Source organism: Etheostoma spectabile, chromosome 5 (genome assembly GCF_008692095.1).
Source record: "Etheostoma spectabile isolate EspeVRDwgs_2016 chromosome 5, UIUC_Espe_1.0, whole genome shotgun sequence".
NCBI lineage: Eukaryota > Metazoa > Chordata > Actinopteri > Perciformes > Percidae > Etheostoma > Etheostoma spectabile.
The window spans coordinates 10,387,068-10,408,524 of record NC_045737.1 but is presented as its reverse complement, the minus strand read 5'-3'; the positions used below and the strand labels follow the sequence as shown (position 1 = coordinate 10,408,524).

Here is a 21,457-nt window from a genome sequence, read left to right as displayed (position 1 = left end):
CATATAAATACCTTTAACATCGCCACACAGAAATACATACACTCTCACACACACAACAACACACACACACACCACACAACACACGCTCTCACTCAACACACACACACACACCTACATACACTCTCCCCACACACACAGAAAATAACACTTAACACGCACACAGAAATCATACACACCATCACACACACACACACACCACACACATACACACACAACATACACTTCACACACACACACACACACACACACACACCACACACACACACGCACTCATCACACACACACCACACACACACACACAACACACACCACACACAACATACACTCTCACCACACACACACCACATATACATCCACTTAATACGCACAGAATACATACACTCACCAAAAACACCCCACCCACACACACACACACACACACAAATACAGTCTCACACAGACACACTCAAATACATCCACTCTCACACCACACACCCCACACACACACACACACGCACACACCGCACACCACACACAACACCCACAACACACACAACACACACCACACACACACACACACACACACACACACACACCACACACACACCCACACACACAAACACACAGACCCAACCCACACAACACACAAAACACAACACAAAACCACACACACACACACACGTGCGCGCTCCTCAGCAGACCTGCATGCTGTAATGAAGTGATTTGTTTTGAATTCAGAGCTCAGCGAGCCCGGTTCTTAACGGTTCCGGTTCCCCGAGCGATTCATCTCATGTAACCCTCGTGTTGTCTTCCCGTCTTCGTCACTTTTCGTCAACTGATGTTTTTGTCACTTTTTTCAAAGTATTTTTTCTGCGCTTTTTTTTTTAACGTTTGTTAATTTTCTGTTGACGTTTTTAAGCTTTTTCTGTAATTTTTGTCACTTTTTTCAAAGTTCTTTTACCTTATTTGTTTTTTTTTAAATGCCATAAAAATTACATAAAAGACCCATATTCAGTAAGAGTAGTGAACTGATCATTTATTTTACTTGTGAAGACTGTTTTTTTTTGTTTTTTGTTTTTTTTAACATTTTGGTTGAAAGAAACCCAATTTTCTGATATAGAAAGGTTTTGAAAACGGGTCAAATCCAACCCAAGGACAACAGGACAATTAAATAGAAAAAAAGAGCATATAAAGATTTTAAAGCCTGGAGCGAAGCCAAAACACAACTATGAGAGGAATCGTGACCATTACACATTTGATTTGGCACAAAAAAATAAAAATAAAATAAAAAAAATAAATAAAGAACAAGACTGAAAACTGAATTTCACTTGGGGCCACACTGGAAGATGAGAATCACATCAGGGGCCAGACATGCTTATATTTATTTATTTATCTATAGAAAACGTCTAATATCTTGGACTCACATAGTCTTCTCACTTACAGTTTGGTCCACGTAAAATCCCCAAAACTTCCTCAGCCATCGTAGAAAAAAAGCGCCCAAAACGTCAGAAAAGTGACAAAAACTTGATGGTGAACCTTTAACTGGCCTGTGGTCCGGATCAGAACCTTCAAGGCAAGGCAGCTTTATCTGTAGAGCACATTTCAGCAACAGGGCAATTCCAAAGTGCTTTACACAAAATCAGTTGAACAGTAAAAACAGTTAAAAATCAGTAAGCATAAAAACCGGTAAAACACATGAATAGACAGTTAAAAATAGACACCATAAAACCACAGAATAAAAGTTACAGGCAGCATAAGAAATTTAAAGAAATGAGCATTCATTTAAAGACGGCAGCCAAAAAGAAAGGTCTTCAGCCTTGATTTAAAGAACTGAGAGTAGCAGCGGATCTGCAGGTTTCTGGGAGTTTATTCCAGATATGAGGAGCATAGAAACTGAAGCTGCTTCACCCTGTTTAGTTCTGACTCTGGGGACAGAAAGTAGACCTGTCCCAGATGACCTGAGAGGCTGGGGGGTCATAGTGCAGTAGCAGATCAGAAATGTATTTTGGACCTAAACCGTTAAGGGATTTAAAACTAGCAAGAGTACTTTGAAATCAATTCTTTGAGACACAGGGAGCCGGTGTAAAGACTTCAGAACGGAGTGATGTGATCCAGTCTCTTGGTCTTAGTGAGGACTGGAGGGATGTGATCCAGTCTCTTGTCTTAGTGAGGACTGGAGTGATGTGATCCAGTCTCTTGGTCTTAGTGAGACGGAGTGATGACCGCTTGGTTTATGAGGACGGAGTGATGTGATCCGTCTCTGGTCTTAGTGAGGATGAGTGATGATAGTCTCTGGTCTTAGTGAGGGACGGATCGGGCCCGCGGGCCTCGAGTTTGACACGCGCTATAGCCGTTCAAGGCTCCTTATGCCTTTCCATGGTAACAGCGAGTCCCACCAATCAGAGACTTCGCTGTTAACGCTTAGGATTGTGGGTAGTGTAGTATTTCTCCATATGATAGAAAACATGTTTTTTTAACCCTCGTGTTGTCTCCCGGGTCAAAAACAGACAAAAATTTGAAATTTTTGTCCCTTTTTCAGACTTTTTTGAAGTTTTCACGAACACCACCTTACTAGTTTTACTCTACTTTTTTGGAACTCATGGTCAATAACCCTCATTTATATATAATTACTCCTAAGACTTATGTTAAAAAAAAGCAGAACTTATGAATTATTTTGACTGATAGTTAAGGTCAGAGGAAGGAAAGTGATTAATTGTATTTGCAAAGAGCGTTGGAAGGAATCCAATCCATGTTTTTTGTGGTAATTTGGTCAAAAAGAAACTCATATTTCAGATAATAACATTTTTTAAAGGGGTCAGATTTGACCCGAGGACAACAGGAGGGTTAAAACAAGGTAGTCAGTCTATCTCATTCAGATTGGACATAACGGCTGAATTTCTTTTTTGTTTTTTAAATTTCGGAACCACACTGTTGAGCTGGTGGCCAAAGAGCATCATAGGGTTTAATAACTGCAGTAAAAATGAAGCTAAAAGACGTTTACTTTTAACGGTTACACATCTGGCCTGTTTCATGTGACACTGGTGTATCATACGCAACATTTTGTAAAAAAAAAAAATAACAAGAAAATGACTGAATAAAAAAAAAACTGCATGATGCAATTATTATGAATAAATAAATAAAAAGAGAGTAACCTGAAGTTATTCTTGTTTTCTCTTTTTGAACAGTTGAAATTGTTTGTGATTATTTTGTGCTCATGTTTTTAAAATGAAACGATGAAACACACGAAGCCATAAACCTTGATGTGAATAGTTTAAAGGGGAAATATGCCGTTTTTTAAGCTTAATTTACCTTGTTGGACCCTGGTCTGTCTTACAGGGGTGGTGTTCAGTGCATTCTGGGCGTGCTGGTCTTACAGGGAGGTGTGTTCAGGTGCATTCTGGGCGTGCTGGTCTTACAGGGAGGTGTGTTCAGGGATTCTGGGCGTGCTGGTCTTACAGGGAGGTGTGTTCAGGTGCACTCTGGGCGTAGGTCTTACAGGAGGTGTGTTCAGGTGCATTCGGGCTTGCTGGTCTTACGGGAGGTGTGTTCAGGTGCATTGCTGGGCTGCTGATCTTACAGGGAGTGTGTTTTCAGGTGCTTTCTGGGCATGCTGGTCTTACAGGAGGTGTGTTCAAGTGCATCTCTGGGCATATGCTATCTTGAGGCGGCAGGAAGTGAACACACCATTGACCATAAAAACCTCTAAACTCGTAACGCAGCGTTTCATTATTTAAACTGAACATAATAAAATGCTCCGAGGCTCGAGAACATGATTTGCTCTGTGGTGTTTTTTGCCTCCAAAGTCGCCTTCCAGGCAACTAACCCTAACCCCAACACCCTAACCCCCAACCCTAAACCCTAACCCCCCAACCCTAAACCCTAACCCCCAACCCTAAACCCTAACCCCAACACCCTAACCCCCAACCCTAAAACCCTAACCTCCCAACCCTAAACCCTAACCCACCAACAACCTAACCCCCAACCTCCCAACCCTAAACCCCAACCCAACCCCAACACCCTAACCCCCAACCCTAACCCCCACCCTAAACCTAACCCCAAACCCTAACCCTAACCCCAACACCCTAACCCCCAACCCTAAACCCTCCCAAAACCTAAACCCTAACCCCCAACACCCTAACCAAACCCTAAACCCCAACCCTAACCCTAACCCAAACCAAACCCTAACCCCAACACCCTAAAACCCCCAACCCTAAACCCTAACCCCCAACCCCTAACCCCAACCCCCAACCCTAAATAAAGATATTCAGTTTACTGTCACGCAGTGAAGAAACACTGTGCCCTAATGTGTTTGGGTGTACAGTACATTTCTAGAAAAAAAGTCTTGGAGCTTTGATAACATCAATATTTAAAAATGATCGAGTATTATAACATATTTGGGATATATTTCTTATTTTCAGGAGGCGATCCATGTTTTAGTTTCCCTCCCACCTGCTGCCGTCTCACCATTCAATCAACCCCCCAAAAATGGAAATGCAATACAGTAAAGAATCAGTCGTGTTGATTTGCCGAACCTTTGAACATTTTCCATCTGAACAACATGGCCGAGCGCTCCGGAGGGCCGGCCTCATGCCTCCGCTGTTTAAAGGCAGTTATTCTCCTGCAGTGAAACAAGTGCAGCTGAATCCTTTAAAAACCAAATCCATAACACAGACATGCAGGTAGGTGAGTGCAGGCTGAACGTCTATTTGGCCCGAAATAATAATAATAATAATAATAATAATAATAATATAATGTATACTTTATTAATCCTGCAATGGGAAATTAAAATTACAATTTACCCTCTGTTGTTATTACACACATTACACACAGGCCTGAAATACATACACACGCTCAGAAGCTATACACACACTAATGGAGAGATGTCAGAGTGAGTGTGTGTGTGTGTGTGTGTGTGTGTGTGTGTGTGAGAGACATAGCACAGGTTAAGAGTTTGAACTTGTTTTTCTTTCAGCACTTTTATGTAGGTCATATTTATTTTGGTTTCACCTTTCAAAACAAAAGCTTTCATCTCTCTCACACACACACACACACACACACACACACACACACACACACACGCACCACACACACCACACACACCACCACACCACACACCACCCAATGTCCAAACATAAAGAGACAAAAACAAATGTAAAAATAGAGGGTTTTTTTGGAGGGGGGGGGGATGCCCGTTATATTCTCTTCAATCAGACACAAAAATCACATAAGTGAGATTTTGTATTCTCACACACGTCAATATATTGTAACTAGAAAATGTAATTATACAAATAGTTACTGGATCAACGGAAGTACATTTCCAGGCCATCCGCCACCCACCATTGCTGTATGTCGCCGTTCCCAAACTCCGATCTCTTTAGAAAACAACCAACGTTGAGCTAGCGATCTACACACTGTGTACGGCAAGATCTGAAGACAATTTGGACGATGCAAATGGGAACGATTGTAAAGATTTAATAAGAATATGTTGAGGGTGTCTCCTCTCTAACGGGGACTATTGGGGCCGATTGGTTGGTCTGTGGGCGACGTACACACAGACACACACTCGTGAGAGATAATGAGGTGTAGCCATGCGTCAGCTCATTAAAACAGCTCCCGTTACTGTGCTGTATCAACAGTTATTTGGCAGATTCCCCGTCTCTGCGTCCGGAGCTCAGTGCCGCCCAAGACGACTGGGATTGGTTTTAAAGAAATGCAAAAACAACCCAGAGAGTTGTTGTTTTTTTCTCCTATCCCAGAATGCATCAGTGCAAACCTTCTTGTTTGTTTTTGTCTGCCACATCTCTAAAGCCCAGCTGGCACCAGCTGCGACACGTGCTGCCACCGAACATTCAGGTTCATCAGCTTTACGAGGGAAACCACACCGATGTTGGAAGCTTTCACGTGGCTTTTCCCCAAAGAGGTGGGACTTGAAACAATGACACGTCTGTGGTCAACAACCGACCAAGCTGTCACTCTTACTGTCATGTTGCAGCAGCAGAGCTTTTCACTAACTAAAGCAAAATAAATGTGAAAATAGGTCAAACTTGCAAATAAAATAATTTGTGTTACTGTAAACTATACTTAAAAAAAGTTATGTTTCAACTTAATGGCCCAATAATAATTCCACTCCTAAAGTCTCTGATATTTCATGTTGCAATAGACAGAGCTAGGAAGTAGTTTAAAGGTCCGATGTGTGGGAGTTTCTCCCGTCTAGCGTTGAGATCATATATCATAATCAACTCTCAACTGTGTAACTCTAAACTATACTTAAGAAGTTTTGTTTGAACTTAAAGAGGCAAAAATAACTCAAAGTCAAGAAATAAACAATGCAACACATTCATTTATGAGATATTTTATTTACAAAAGTGAAATATGACAATGATGTAGTGTCTGACCAGAGTTAATCTGAAGGTAATACTGGGTTTATAAAGTAGGGTGACCAGATGAGAATGGGTCAAATTTGGGACGAGACGGGGGGGTGGTGGGGGGGGGGGGCATGTGATAACATGCCGCACCAAATTGATTTATTATTTTTATTCAGGAATTCAATTGTCTGTCATGTATGTAAACCCGAAAATGCAAATAAAGAATCAGTAAAATCATGAGTGTCATTATGCAACAAATAAAACACAAAGTGGTCTGTAGCCTACATTTGTGCGGTTAGTTATTATTAGTCTGCTGCAGCCCGATTTTCTTCTGCCCCCCCCCCTCCATGATGCAAAACGCTTAGTTTGCATCACGTGACACTGCCCGGGTATCTAGGGGTACAGTGGGGTTTGAAGGTTTGGGCCCCCCCAGGTAGATAAAGAGGAAGCCAAGAAAAGATGGAAAAATCTCCAAAAGGCATCAAGACGCCATTTTTTTGTTTTCTGTTATTTTTTTAAGTTTAAATGATGGAAATAAAATCAACTTTTTGTGATATATTGTACAAATGTCTAATCTGTCATTTGATGCCTTTTGGAGATTTTTTCCATCTTTTCTTGGCTTCTTTATGCACATTAATACAACTTTTTACCTGAACCCCGCTGTGTATCCCTACCCTGCAGAGATGTTTTTTAGCTACGTGTTCATCTGGTCCCGGGTCTTCTCTTGAGACTTTGCTCTAATTTTCGGGACAATTAGGGCAGGATTCGAGATTCGGGACAACTGCTTGTATTTCGGTACAAGGCCCAAAATTTCCCAGGACGTCTGGTCACCCTTTTATAAAGAACTCCACTCCCACGACAGGTCGACAGTGACGAGTCACTCCAAGTATTTTACAAACAAACTGCTTACACTACGCAAACATTAGCATCACAGATTCTGAACTCTTCGTGTTATGGCAAGGTCCCACTGCACAAATGTGACAAACGTATCGGTGAATTTATGCATTTTAAAGTGTTTCTGTGTGAAAATAGAGCGTGAACTGTTCCACCAAATTGTGACACTACGACAAAAGAAGTTTCACAGAACGCACAACAAATTCATCTCATGTCGGCCAGGCTGGCTCCAACTAAAGCCGCAACTAAAGATTATTTTCATTGTTGATTTATCTGTCAATTATTTGCTGTATTAAAGCTTTAGTGCGTAACTTTTTGATATTATTAAACCTCTGTTACATTCAAGCCGTCGCCAAATGAGTTGCTACAAAGCTAATTAAGACTAATTAATCTCCACACAACTCTCTCTGGATTTCTCAGTGTGACTATGTTCAGGAGATCGTGGCGTCCAGCGACTTTCCCGCTTAGAAACTCAAGTGAAGCTAATGACCGCTTCTGAGGAGAACATCATGTTTTTTTCATCCTCCGTGTCCTCCTTGGCTACTAGCACCTGCGTGGTGAGTGGGGGGGCGTGATCACGGAAGCCTGTATCATGTGGACGCGCTGACAGTTTTATTAACAATACTTAGAATTCTTAATGGGGGAGACAGAGACTACGCACTATACCTTTAATTGATTAGTTGTTTGGTCTATAAAATGTCAGAAAACTTTAAAAAAAAAAACGTCGATCAGTGTTTCCCAAAGCCCAAGATAGCGTCCGCCTTTTAAAATCGACGTTACAAAGTGCTTAAAAAACACACAATTAATTTAACAGTTCACGGCTAATCGATAAATCTTTGCAGCTCCAGCTAATGGATTAGAGGACGGATGGAAGTAACAAACCAATTAATTGTCAATTATTTCAATGACTTATCAATAAAAACCAAGATAAAAAAAAACAAATAATCCAACCCAAAGATTCACCACACATCAACAATATTACACAGCACACGTCTTACAGCACGAGACTAAGACTCAACAAAACAAGAGAAATTAAAATCAAGCAGTGCCTTTGTGTTGTGTGGAGAGCACACGTGAATATCTACGGTCGATATATAGACGTTTGTAAAGTTAAAGTGAAGCCATGTGACGGAAACATCCACAGCGCGTCAGTTCAGTTAGAATTAGACCAAAACATCCTCACTCTAACATCACGTAAAATACGGACGCTTTGTCATGTGCCTTGAGCGTTTGTTAATAATGCTAAAAGTCTCCTTTAGCATTTGTTAATCACGCTAAAAGTCTCCTTTAGCGTTTCTTAACCACGCTAAAAGTCTCCTTTAGCGTTTCTTAACCACGCTAAATGTCTCCTTTAGCGTTTGTTAATCCCGCTAAAAGTCTCCTTTAGCGTTTCTTAACCACGCTAAAAGTCTCCTATAGCATTTGTTAATCCCGCTAAAAGTCTCCTTTAGCGTTTGTTATTCACGCTAAAAGTCTCCTTTAGCGTTTGTTAATAAAAGCTCCTACGCTAAAAGTCTCCTTTAGCAGTTTGTTATTCACGCTAAAAGTCTCCTTTAGCGATTTGTTATCCACGCTAAAAGTCTCCTTTAGCGTTTGTTATTCACGCTAAAAGTCTCCTTTAGCATTTGTTAATCCCGCTAAAATCTCCTTTAGCTTTTCTTACCCACTAAAATCTCCTTTAGCGTTTGTTAATCACGCTAAAAGTCTCCTTAGCGTTGTTAATCACGCTAAAAGTCTCCTTAGCGTTTCTTTTAACCACGCTAAAGTCTCCTTTAGCTTTGTTATTCCACGCTAAAATCTCCTTTAGCATTTGTTAATCACGCTAAAGTCTCCTTTAAGCTGTTTTACACAGCTAAAAGTCTCATTTGCATTGTTAATCACGCTAAAAGTCTCCTTTAGCGTTTCTTAACCACGCTAAAAGTCTCCTTTAGCATTTGTTAATCCTGCTAAATCTCCTTTAGCTTGTTCTTCCCAGCGAAAATCTCCTTTAGCATTTGTTAATCCGCTAAAAGTCCTCCTTTTAGCATTTGTTTAAGCACGCTAAAAGTCTCCTTTAGTGTCGGGAATCTTGGCGTCCTTTGGCGTTTGTTATTCACGCTAAAACTACCCTTTACCATTTAAGAAACACTAAAGGAGACTTTTAGAACTAAAAGTCTTTTTTTAGAACTTTTTTTCTTTTTTAGACTTTTAGAACTAAAAGTCTCCTTTTCCATTTGTTATTCAAGCTAAAAGTCTCCTTTAGCATTTAAGAAACACTAAAGGAGATTTCTAGCGTGATTGTTACTCACGCTAAACGTCTCCTTTTGACGCTCTTGAGTCAGGACAGACTGACTGACATGCGGCACGAGAACGGGACAGTTAGGTTTAGGTGAAACCGGGTGAAAGTCCTGTGTTGTGTGACCCCCGCCCGACCCCCCCCAACCAACCTCCCTCCCCATTTCGGTCTTTCATACTACTCGCTGTGGTCCCTCTTAATGCTAAATCACCTAACAGCGCCGCGGTCGAGCTGCTGCTCTGCCGCTGGGTTCCATATAGATGCCGAACGGTGCTTTTTGTGTCGTATCTCACGCCAAGAGACACCGACCAAGCAAATTTTACGAGTTGGGCGTGAGAACGGGTGGAGTAAACACGTTGAGTACGGTTGGTGGCATCCGAACAGGATGGAAAAAGATTTCTGCTCAGACAAACTATAAAGAAAACTTTCTCTGAGTGAGGACGGCTGAAATCCAAAATCTGCTGAGTTATAGCCATGAACTGTAAAAACGATGTACGAAGCTTCCTGAAGCCGAAGACATCTAACGTCCAGCAGGGGGCGACGCCACTGGCTCCAAGAGGAAGTCTGCTTCTATAGAAGTCTATGAGACAATGAGCCACTTCTCACTTGATTTATTACCTCAGTAAACATTTTCATGATGAGTTTATGGTCTCAATCGCTAGTTTCAAGTCTTCTTCAACACAGCATGACGTTCATTTAGTAAATGATGGTCCCGTTTATTTTAAAATAGACAATAAAGTAGGGGATGCTTTAGGACCTGTCAGTCAGGACAGAGGCTTAGCGATGCTAACCATGCTAACACCGCAGACATTAAAATTGACCCAGGGCTTTAAATTAACCACCGCCAACCCAAGCGTCTGTTTGAATCGGCCGGCTGCTGAAACAATCCGACAAGTCAGCGTTTCCAGATTGGTCCGTTTTCCGGCAAGATATTTGGGCGGTTTGGTGTGTGTTTGGCATGGTAACAAACGGAACGGCACGAAACAAACCAGAGGAGATGAAATGAAGAAGTTAAGTTAGAAAGGAATACAAAACCTGGAGATATTTTCAAGAGAAAAGTACATTTTTATATTTTTATCTTTAGCCATCAACCCAAACACATATTCCTAAAGAAACACGGAAACTTAAATGTATTCAGCGGCGCTCATAATCTATGGAAAATCTGATTGGCTACAAGCCATGTTGGCTGGTGATTAAAAAAGTGAATTTAAAGCCGTGAACAGATCTAAGGTTGTGTTTGAGTGTTTTTATTTGACCGTCTCAGTGTGCGTTTTCACTTCTTCAGAGTTAACTGGAACATTTTGGTTGGCTAAAAATGTATTGTTCAGCGTTCTGCCAACCAACCCTGATAGCTACCACTAGCGTTAGCTGGTAACTTGCAGATGCAGATGCACGGCAGCGGTACCTGGAGATCTGTGTTTACTTGACGGTAAATCTCCGCTGGATGACTCGCTTCAACTTTCCATCTCTAGCGTTTTGCTTAACAGTAAACAACACTGGCTTGAACGTGTCTTCCTCCTCAGCTCCACCCTCTTGTCAACAATCACTGCGTTCGGTTTACAACAAAAACAACAACATTGCGACGAGCAAATTGCCAAACTCGAGGCTTCAAAACGGCAGTCCCCAAACCAACTGGTGAAATCACTGCTGCTACGTCTCTTATCTTTACAGTCTGTGATTTTAACTCGTGGAATAAAGCACTTGGTATTGACATAGAGTTAAAAAAGGAAACAGCGGAAGAATCTTACTTTAAATTCAACAGGGTGAGACACTTTGCTATGCGTTGCTTTTAAAAGGTTGTTGGCCTTTAATCCACCATCTAGTGTCCTATTTCATTCATTCATTCATCAAAATCAAGTCTGGAAGTGATTCTGATTCAGCCTGACGAGCCAGACCCACAACAAGATGTCAGGTCTAGGAACTCCCCATTGGCTGGGCTCAATCCGAGGGGCGGGACCAACGCATGTCTATCAAATTCCCTCTGCACGCAATAGGATAGAGCTACAACCAACCAGAGCAGCGCTGTCTGACAGATTCAACTTTTGCCGTATCCGTTCATCAAAACTCCAAACTTCCTTTTTTAAGAATGACTTCAGAAATTAACTCCGAGTCTTCCAGAGTCGCGGCCAACGCTGATTGGACAGGCCGCTGTTCTCCAGCAGAAGCAGCCATCTTGTTTCCAAGTAGCAGGGAATTCATTACGCTGTACCGTCGCAACTCTGCGGTCTTTTTGTTAAGCCCCGCCCACCGACTCTATACACGATGTGATTGGCCAGACCAGAATCTGTTTTTTCCAATGGAGAGTTGCTAAACAGACCTTGGCTGCAGATTACATTAACTGCTGCTAGGGTGCGTCTAGTTTTCTGGGTTAATTGTGATATGTCATCATGTTAGAAAGTCTATACAAGAAAAAGTCAGAAAGAAATCCTTAATTATTATTATTATGTTTTACACATACTATATATCTCAGCAAGCATGTCGACAGGAAACTGAGATAGCAGCTTTCCTAAACTGTTTTCCTCGTGGTATAAAATCCTGCTTACAGTGACGTCAAAATATAAATAAGTGAACTAAAAACAGCATAAAATACAAAATAAAAGCAAACACACATAGTCAGTGGGAGTGGTCCAATGCTTGATCTCATAGTTTTTAGTTTACATTATTATTAGTGGCTCATAATAATGGAACAACCGGATTGACTGAAGAGATTTAAATGATGACTCTGTTTTTTTGTTTTTTAAAACCCTATTTGACCCTATTTTCCCATGTTTTTTTGTGCCTAAGTGACAGATGAGTTTATTTGTGATGCCTCGGCCGGGGTTTGTCTGAAACTCTCTGTAAGAAAAAGGCAGATAAAAAAAAAAGAAGAAACAAAAATACAGCAACTACTACCAGAGGAAAAAGGTAAAGGATGTTTTGCATACATGTCCATGTGAAGGGGGGCCGGTCCACGGTCGCACACTGCCGTCTTTAAGCCATCGTCACTTCAGGAGTTGATCCTCGGTCGGACTTATGATCTGAGAGTGAGTGGACGAGGTCTTCATGGCGGGGACTACCTGTGTGTGTGTGTGTGTGTGTGTGTGTGTGTGTGTGTGTGTGTGTGTCCCGCTGCTGGGCTGATGGGAGGGTTGTGTGGGGTGCGGGTAGACTGATGCCGATTCCTGCTGGTACCGGGCGTGGCACCGCACACACCACACACACACACACACACACACACACACACACACACACACACACACACAATGAAAGAGAACAGAAAAAAATGGGTCTGATTATTCATCTTTTCTCACAGTGTGGGATTCAGTGGGTGGTTGGGATTCTGATTAAGGTGATTTTTTTCTGACAGGCTGCCGACTCTCATCAACCAATCAGGAACCGTTGAGAGACTAAACAGGGAACCGAGTCCCAGTTCACCTTTTCCGGGACGTTTGGGACGTGTTTCCCCAAAGCCCAACATGACGTCCTCATGTCTGGTTTTATTAACTTAAATATATCCAGTTTCCTGTCACAGAGGAGTGAAGAAACTACAAAATATTCACATTTAACGAGCTGGAATCACAGAAGTGATTTTTTTTACTCAAACCAATAATTGATTATCAAAACAGCTGGCGGTTAACTTAATAGTTAGTGATAACTAATTGATTAATTGAATAATCTTTGCAGCTCTGAGCTCAATTAAAGCCATTCAAAGCACCTCGATTTAGTTATGTGACTTCCCTAATGAATTCAAATTAAAGATCAAAAAATGTTTAATATTATGCATTGTAAATAAAATGTAGGACGTTGCTGTTTAACTGGAGTTTCTGCTCTACTGGAATAAACTGTCTGGAGATGTCGAACACAAAAGGAAAAACGAGCTGGTTGCAACATCTTCTTCGTGGATCTCATCTCTTCATGAAAAAACACTCCATTCCTAAAGAAAAGTTACTTTTAAATGGCAGCAAAACACAACCACGGCTGTAAAAATGCCAATATGCTGTCCGGCACAATGCATGTCTCTCGGGCCGACCACCCAGGCGGTAATTAATGAGGAGCGGGCCGGCGATGCACTTAACGTGTCGCCACGGCGACAGCGAGGAGAGGAGACATAGATCAGGGAGAGGTGCTGATTGGCTGCTGGTCCGACCACGCTCGTGTCCGCAGGCACTTCATCTTAGTTCCTGTCCTGACTGCGACGGGCCGCCGGGGTTACGGCTCTCTGGGGACTGGAGCTAGATCACTGATCACTGGGATCGCTCTCACACACTGCCCCTCTATATTTGGAGTAGCATTTGTCACTGTTATTCACTATCCAACAATTGCCTCACTTTGTTAACTGCTTCAACCTTTCCTGCATCATTGTTAGAAAGCTCTATTCTAGCCACTAATAGCCACACCTCAGTCAAATTTGAACCCTGGAGGACAACACTCGGTCAAATCAGAGGGGTATAGATGTTATTCTCATACTAAGCCCAGCCATTCGAGCCCAGAAACCTAGGCATAGCATCCTACTACTAAACGAAAGTGAACTAGCAATTTGCCTAATTGTGGTCTGGTCTAGTGCAGGACGGCGATCTTAATCTAAAACTGAGCCATCACTAGGATAGTACCTTCCGACATGACGGCCCTTAAGCCCCGAAGAGTTTTATCTTTTCTGCAGGCTTGCGCACAGATGTAGATCGCTGATTCCCCTTCTACGTCCTAGATTGAACTACACATGAATAGTATCATTCGAGGACTGCGAAAGGTTCTGCCCGACACAAACGCAAGAAGCCAAGTTCCCATTCTCGAAGTCCTTCGCGGGTCCCCTGGCAATCTCTGACCCCATTAATGACCATCCATCCAAAGCCTTGTTTGATACTATATTGTTATATTGATACTCTATTAGGGTGTACATTTAGTTATATTCTAGAGGCGCTAACCCTCATGTGCTCCTAAGAGCGCGTCAAATTCGCAAAAAAGCAAGACCAGTCGATTTCATGTATTCTATATCATCACAAAATTTATAATAATGGCGTCTGTCGAAAGTGCAGCCCTTGAAAATCAGTCAAAATTAAAAATGAACTCAAAGAAATCACTTATGGAAAAACATCGCAACTTCAATAAAGCAATTTCCCCAACATACGACATTGACAAAAAGTTGACGACAAAAAGCTCAGAAATAAGCCATGTTATATTTATCTCAATTTGACCTTTTTTACTATAGGATTGAACATAAATATCCATTAATTATCCCATAAGGAGATACAACACAAGACGGTTTAGAATGTGCCCCCCCCCCCCCCCCCCCCCCCCCCCAAATGTGCCACCAGCATGCAGCAGCCAAAGCGGGCCCAGTTTATGGCGTTGCCATGGAGAGCCTTACTGTCACGCCTTGCATTATAAGGGACGGCCGCAAAATCCGAGTTTGGTGTTATATAGATACTACGAGCCAGTGAGCTCCAGAGGTGGTAAGAAACCCCATAAGTCGACGCCCTCCGTCCGCAACCGTGCTGTTTAAGTACGAGCTTATTTGGTCCCAATCTAAGCGACGAATGAAACTAGTTATAAACAGAATCAAGTCTGTAAGTGCAGACGTAAAGCATCACCTCAACGTATGGACGAAGTTCGTATATACGGTGTACTCGTCATTGTTCTAGTCCCCAGTATGTGATTCACACCTGCAAAGGCACAGTCAAGGTGAGATACAACACAAACGCAGCATCAGGAAAAAGCCTGGATTTTCGATTCTGTTAACAAGTCTGTGTATTTCTATAGGTCTAGTACATGGTACAAATTGACCCCACATATTCATAATTTTTTACAGAAGAAATAATGGACCAAGTTCCCATGTTTTACCACTGCTGGAAACTCATGAGTAGCTTTCTTTATTTGCCTAGTGATATAACATAGTATCTGACGTCTTTAGCTATATCACTCCCTAATTCTGTGAAAATGTAATGACAATGTGAGGAATATTATTGTTTATTCATTAACGCTGCCGTACTGACTTTTTTAATAAGTGCAGATTAAACTCATGACTAAAAACAAGACCCCAGTCCAGCTTAATTGAACTCTGTTTGTGTTGTGGCTTGGTAGCCTGAAATTCTAGCCCCAACAGAAAGCCCCCCCAAGCGACCCCCCACAACATTGGAAAAAAATGAAGTACTGAACAGACCCCTCCCTAGGCAGACTGGATGGCTATGCCGAGACTATAAACATAGACGTGGGATATACGACTAGCGCGGGGAAAAGTTGTGGAAGATGGAAGGCATCGCAGACATTATGTTGTAAGATGTATTAATTTGTGGATTACACACAGTGGTCAGCCCCCGTTATAAATTGATTTTGAAGTATTGGTTTGTTCAAATCATGGTCACCCCAAATAAAGTTAATGGAGTTCAGTTTAGACCCGTGACCAGAGGACACGGGAGAGTGATGTAGAGAAGACAACACCAGCCGGAGGAGCCCCGAGGCTAGAATACTTGGGGTCGTGATGCCTGCTTAAGAATTTAAACTTTACTTTTTAATGTACGGGACCCCCCACACACTGCACCCCCCCCCACTAGTTCTAGTAGAATTGTACTAACTTCAGACCTACCCAGGCCCCTCCACTCCGAAATATTCGGACTTACGCGATTTTAAGCTGTTTTGGACCACTAGCTCACGAGTATGCTACAACATCTCCCAAACATCTAAATAGCAGTTGGCACAACCCTCTCTTAAGGTCCCTGGCGTCCAAATATATGAACCTGTCAATGTAAATCTATTTCACAGATCTAATGCGGCCTTAGTCGAACTCCGCGATATCAGCATACGCTGTCCCCACCCCCCCCCATGTGTGGAACTTAACAAAAATGGTTGGACATAATAGGTTGCAGCACAATATAAACCATTATAAATATATCTATTGTCCATATATTGACAACAAAGCCCACGGAACATTTTACAAAAATTTATTTTTTTGCTTATATCATGTAACCATATCAGGCTTATTAGATGTCTAACCAACCTATCACGCCAATCTAGACCAAATGCTTACCAGCACAAGCTCTAAAGAGAAATCGACTGAATCCAAGCGCTGGTAAACCACATCCTTACCAACTCATAACCACCGTCACCAACACTATAACCAACTCTATCACCAACGTTACACAACCAAGCCAACTCTCCCAATGTGGGCCACAGTTCTTACTCCCCCCCCCCCCCCCCAACTTTTTATCAAACAAACACCATCGATTACCACTTTAGCCTCAGACCAATCTTATAACTCGATACCCAGTACCACCTATTATCTTTGACTAAGACCCAAACCAGGATTTCATGTTTAAATCATAGTATAGCAAACTAGGTATTAAACCATGAACAACTGAAAAGTCAAACCCATATTGACCATTATACAACAACAACTAGAACTCAACTGCACGTTTATCCCCCCCCCCCTTAATACTTCGTTCTAGCATTATAGGCATATACCAAGCTGGTATCTACAGACCACACTATAATTTAATTTTAAAAAAACTAACCAAAAACCCACCAGATTTGTATCCAGACTAAAGTAGCTCACACCCTAGGAAGACTAACCAACTCCCTCAAGTTCTAACCCCCACAACCCGAATAACCAGAGCCTGTGAAGGCAGCTAACCTAGGAGATCTAAACAACCGAAAGCCGAGCACCTGAACAGAACGACACGCAAGCGGTTAACTATATTCCTCTAAAAAAACTCCTAATCGACGAAGACAATTGGTATATAGGGCCCCCCCAGGTCATTACCAATCTTTTAAATCATTATACTTAGCTAATCTAATTTTAATACAGATCCACTAGAGAATAGTTATATGCCTGCAGTTTTTCCAGGACCTTGTCCTGGCCCGTAATCCCAATGAAGCTTAGACCATAGCGTCCCCCTAACCATACGCTCATAATCTGCCAACCTAACCTAACGTCCGACATGTTTGTAACCTAACCGACTTAACCACACCTAACCAACCACACCTATATCTCAACTTAACCATAGTTCCTATCACATTATCGATTTCAGACCAACCTTACACGCCAGAATGCTAGTGAATCTAACCAACTGCCTAAACTAGCACCGTTAACCATATCCAGTCATATCGGATAGGGTAACTCTATTTTCGTCAGCTTCCTCCGCCAATTATATAGTCTATAATTCTCATTTTCCACGTTTAGGTTAATTAACCTTTATGTAAAGTCCTAGTGACGACGATATTAAAAAAAAAAAAAAAATATTGATCAGTAAATAATTTTAAAAAAAAAGAAAAATATAGAAGAAAAGTAAAAAAAAGTAAAAAAAACAAAAAAAAAAAAACTCATGTTATTTGGATTTTAATATTTTTAATAAAAACTCTTAAACCCAGATCATTCCTACATCCAATCCTAGTCATCAAAAGTTCACCCCAACCCTCCCTCATCACAGCCATACAGACACAGACGAGACACTTTCCACGATGGACGTCCCCGCTTTTACAAACAATACAGGAGACACACCACAAAACGCTTAAACTCAATGCTAGAAAATAACAGCAAGCCTAAACTCTAAGCTACCCTCATACACAACAGCCCTAATCTAGCTCCCAGACCAACTGTGGTACAAAAGCCCCCACATTGCATTGAGACCAATCATCTAACATAATACAAAATATTCAATCCTAACCGAACCAGCCAAATTAGAGGGAGAAGGAGGGAAGGAGAAAGGAGGAGACACTTTCCAGGTAAAGGGGTTGGTGGGGGAAAGAATACATGAGAAGAGGAGAGGACCCCCCCAATTTTCCAGTTGTGGGTGGTGGTTATACATACAGAGCCAGAGAGAAACAGAGGGAACACTTTCCAGGGGTAAATCCAGAAGAAGACACAGGAGGGACACGTCCATGGTACATACAGAGAAGAGCGAAGATGGAACCACACCCTCAAAGGGTCAAGATTACATTTACAGAGAGAAGGACACTTCCAGGGTAGTTGTTTAGGGTTTTAAAGGGGAGGTGGTAATTGGGCGGGGCGTAAATTTTACAGAAGAGACCACTTCCAGGGTACCATAACAGAGACACAGAGACCAGAGAACCATTCCAGGGCACAGTGTAAATACATAAAAACACACTTTCCAATTCATAGTTCGACCAACAAAGTCATCAATAAAACAAACCTGGTCATTTAAATCAATTTAAAACAGCCCAGTGACATCCAGAATTGCCTTTCAAGCAACCAAAAAAAGGTCTTGTGTTTTTTTTTAAAAATGTCTTTTTTTTATTTTTTTATTAAAATTGTTTTTTTAAAAAGAGGTTTTAAAATGGACCAAAGGCCTTCAGCTATGTGGACGTTGTTCCTCCCTTGAAGCCTGATTCCATGCAGAGGGGCTTGCAAAAATATTTAAAATATACATAATAAATTTAAAAAAAAAGCCTTTTTGCCAATATCAGTTGCCGGCTTTTAGGGATTGACGTCAGTTTTTGTGCTTTAAAAACACCAGATCCTGGGTGGGAGCAGGTGATTATGTGTCCCTGCAGACCCCTTTTCGGGAATCAGGAGATGGCGAACGAAAGAACAGAGGGGGGAAGAAGAGGAAAGGAAGATAAGAAAGAAGGAGAAACCAGAAAGAGAACAGGAAGGGAAAGTCCTAATACTGCATTAGAAAGAAATAAAAAGATGGAGAGGGAGGACCCCCCCCCCCCCCCCCCCCCCCCCCCCCCCCCCGCCCCCCCCCCCCCCCCCCCCACCCCCCCGACCCCCGACCCGAGCAAGAACAATTACCGCAAACAACAGGGATGAGTGAAAGAATAATAATAACAAAAATTAATAGTAATTAATAAAAATTTTTATTTATAATTGCATTCTGTTGTCATCAATAAGATCTCAAAAGTACTACAGGGTATATTTAAAAAAAAAAAAACCCACCACCCACCACCCCCACCGACCGCCCCAAAAAAAAAAAAGAAAAAAAGATCAAAAAGCAGCATATAAAAAAAAAAAAAAAAAATCATAAACGGTTGTAATAACAAAAAGATTTTTATATTTTAAAATATATTTATTTGAAAAAAAAAATTAAAGTATTATCAGAATGAGAAAAAAAAGGAAAGAAAAAAAAAGAAGGGGAAGAAAAAAAAAAAAACGAAAAAAAAAAAAAGAGGAAGGAGGAGAAAAAAGAAAAAAAGAAAACAAAAAAAAAAAACACCTAAAAGCCGGGCAAAACACCAGCTTTGACTTAAAAAAGAAAAAAAAAAATTAAATTTCCCCTTAAAAAAAAAGAGAAAGTTGAAAAGAAAAATGAAAAGAAAGTTTTTTTTTTTTTTTAAGGTACTTATTTTTTTTTTTTATTTTTTTGAAAACACTAAGCGGTAAAAAAGACGCGCGGCGAGGGAGGAGGAGAAGAAACAGCAGCAGGAGAATAAATAATTATGAATCCTGTGTGTGGTTAGCAGTGGTCAGGAGAGGAGCAGGCTAGCTGCAAACAATACGTCTCCCACGGTAACTATAGGTGCAGAGTCGGGCTTAATATTCTGGTCTCTAGGTTTGGTAAAAATAGCCAGTCTGGCCTGGAGAGCATGACGTATCAAAACAGACCGGCCGGGGGAGGGGGAGAACTCATGCTTTCTTCTCTGTAGCCCGTTTTCCTGTTCTTCTCCTGAAGACAAATGCCACTGACTCAGATCCTTCTCATGTAGGTTTGGTTTGTGGTGTGAGGCAGTGTGTTTTGAACTGTACTGTGTTGTCTTTCTGTCTGTCTGTCTTCGTTCCGTTCAGTGTCTGTGTGTTCCGTCTGTCGTTCCGTTTCCAGTGTTTGTTTCCGTGTGTCTGTTGTCTCTTGTTCAGTGTCTGTGTTTCCGTCTGGCTGTCTCCGTTTCAGTGTCTGTGTTTCTGTCTGTCTGTCTCCGTTTCAGGCTCGTCTGTGTTTCGTACTTCTTGTTTCAGTGTCTTTGTTTCTGTCCGTCTTTGTGCTGTGGTCTGTCTGTCTCTTTGTTCAGTGTTTGTTTTTCTGTGTGTCTTGTTCTTGTTAGTTGTCTGTGTTTCAATGTGTCTGTCTCGTTTCAGTGTCTGTGTTTCCTCGTTCTGTCTGTCTCTCTGTCTTTCTCCGTTTCAGTGTCTGTGTTTCCATCTGTCTCTCTGTCTTTCTCCGTTTCAGTGTCTGTGTTTCTGTCTGTCTTTCTCCGTTTCAGTGTCTGTGTTTCCGTCTGTCTGTCTCTGTTTCAGTGTCTGTGTTTCTGTCTGTCTGTCTCCGTTTCAGTATCTGTGTTTCCGTCTGTCTGTCTCTGTTTCAGTGTCTTTGTTTCCGTGTGTCTGTCTGTCTCTTGTTTCAGTGTTTGTTTTTCTGTGTGTCTGTTTCTTGTTTCAGTGTCTGTGTTTCAATGTGTCTGTCTGTCTGTCACCGTTTCCGTGTCTGTCTGTCTGTCTCTGTCTGTCTGTCTCCGTTTCAGTGTCTGTTTCAATGTGTCTGTCTGTCTCTGTTTCAGTGTCTGTGTTTCAATGTGTCTGTCTGTCTGTCACCGTTTCCGTGTGACTGTCTGTCTCTGTTTCAGCTTCTGTGTTTCCGTCTGTCTGTCTCCGTTTCAGTGTCTGTGTCTGTCTGTCTGTCTCTGTCTGTCTGTCTGTCTCCTTTTCAGTGTCTGTGTTTCCGTCTGTCTCCGTTTCAGTGTCTGTGTTTCCGTCTGTCTGTCTCTGTTTTTGTGTGACTGTCTGTTTCTTGTTTCAGTGTCTGTGTTTCCATCTGTCTCTCTGTCTTTTTTTAACGTTTCAGTGTCTGTGTTTCTGTCTGTCTTTCTCCGTTTCAGTGTCTGTGTTTTCGTTGGTCTGTCTGTCTCCGTTTCAGTGGTCTGTGTTTCCGTCTCTGTCTGTCCGTTTCAGTATCTGTATTTCCGTCTGTCTGTCTCCGTTCAGTGTCTGTGTTTCCGTCTGTCTGTTCTGTCATATTAAGTGTGTGTGCTGTCTGTGTTTTCTGGGTTGTCTGTGTGTGGGGGGGGGGGGGGGGGGGGG

General features: G+C 41.8%; 2 protein-coding genes and 1 long non-coding RNA gene across 3 annotated transcripts in view; 2 read left to right on the top strand and 1 right to left on the bottom strand.

The window, feature by feature from the left end:
* nkx6.3 (NK6 homeobox 3) overlaps positions 1 to 5,910 on the top strand; it is a 15,767-nt gene extending 9,857 nt beyond the window's left edge. Inside the window, exon 3 of the mRNA XM_032515903.1 lies at positions 5,788 to 5,910. Coding sequence (XP_032371794.1) covers positions 5,788 to 5,910 — 123 coding nt within the window. The remainder of the gene's footprint in view (positions 1 to 5,787) is intronic.
* Positions 5,911 to 10,163: 4,253 nt separating this feature from the next.
* The window catches only part of inpp5l (inositol polyphosphate-5-phosphatase L), a gene marked incomplete in the record, with an annotated part of 67,508 nt that continues 56,214 nt past the window's right edge, over positions 10,164 to 21,457 (bottom strand). The window contains 1 exon segment of the mRNA XM_032516332.1: positions 10,164 to 12,617.
* Positions 14,510 to 21,457, top strand: part of LOC116689724 (uncharacterized) — a 12,070-nt gene continuing 5,122 nt past the window's right edge. Inside the window, exons 1-2 of the long non-coding RNA XR_004332079.1 lie at positions 14,510 to 14,519; positions 15,139 to 15,141. This is a non-coding gene — a long non-coding RNA (uncharacterized LOC116689724). The remainder of the gene's footprint in view (positions 14,520 to 15,138; positions 15,142 to 21,457) is intronic.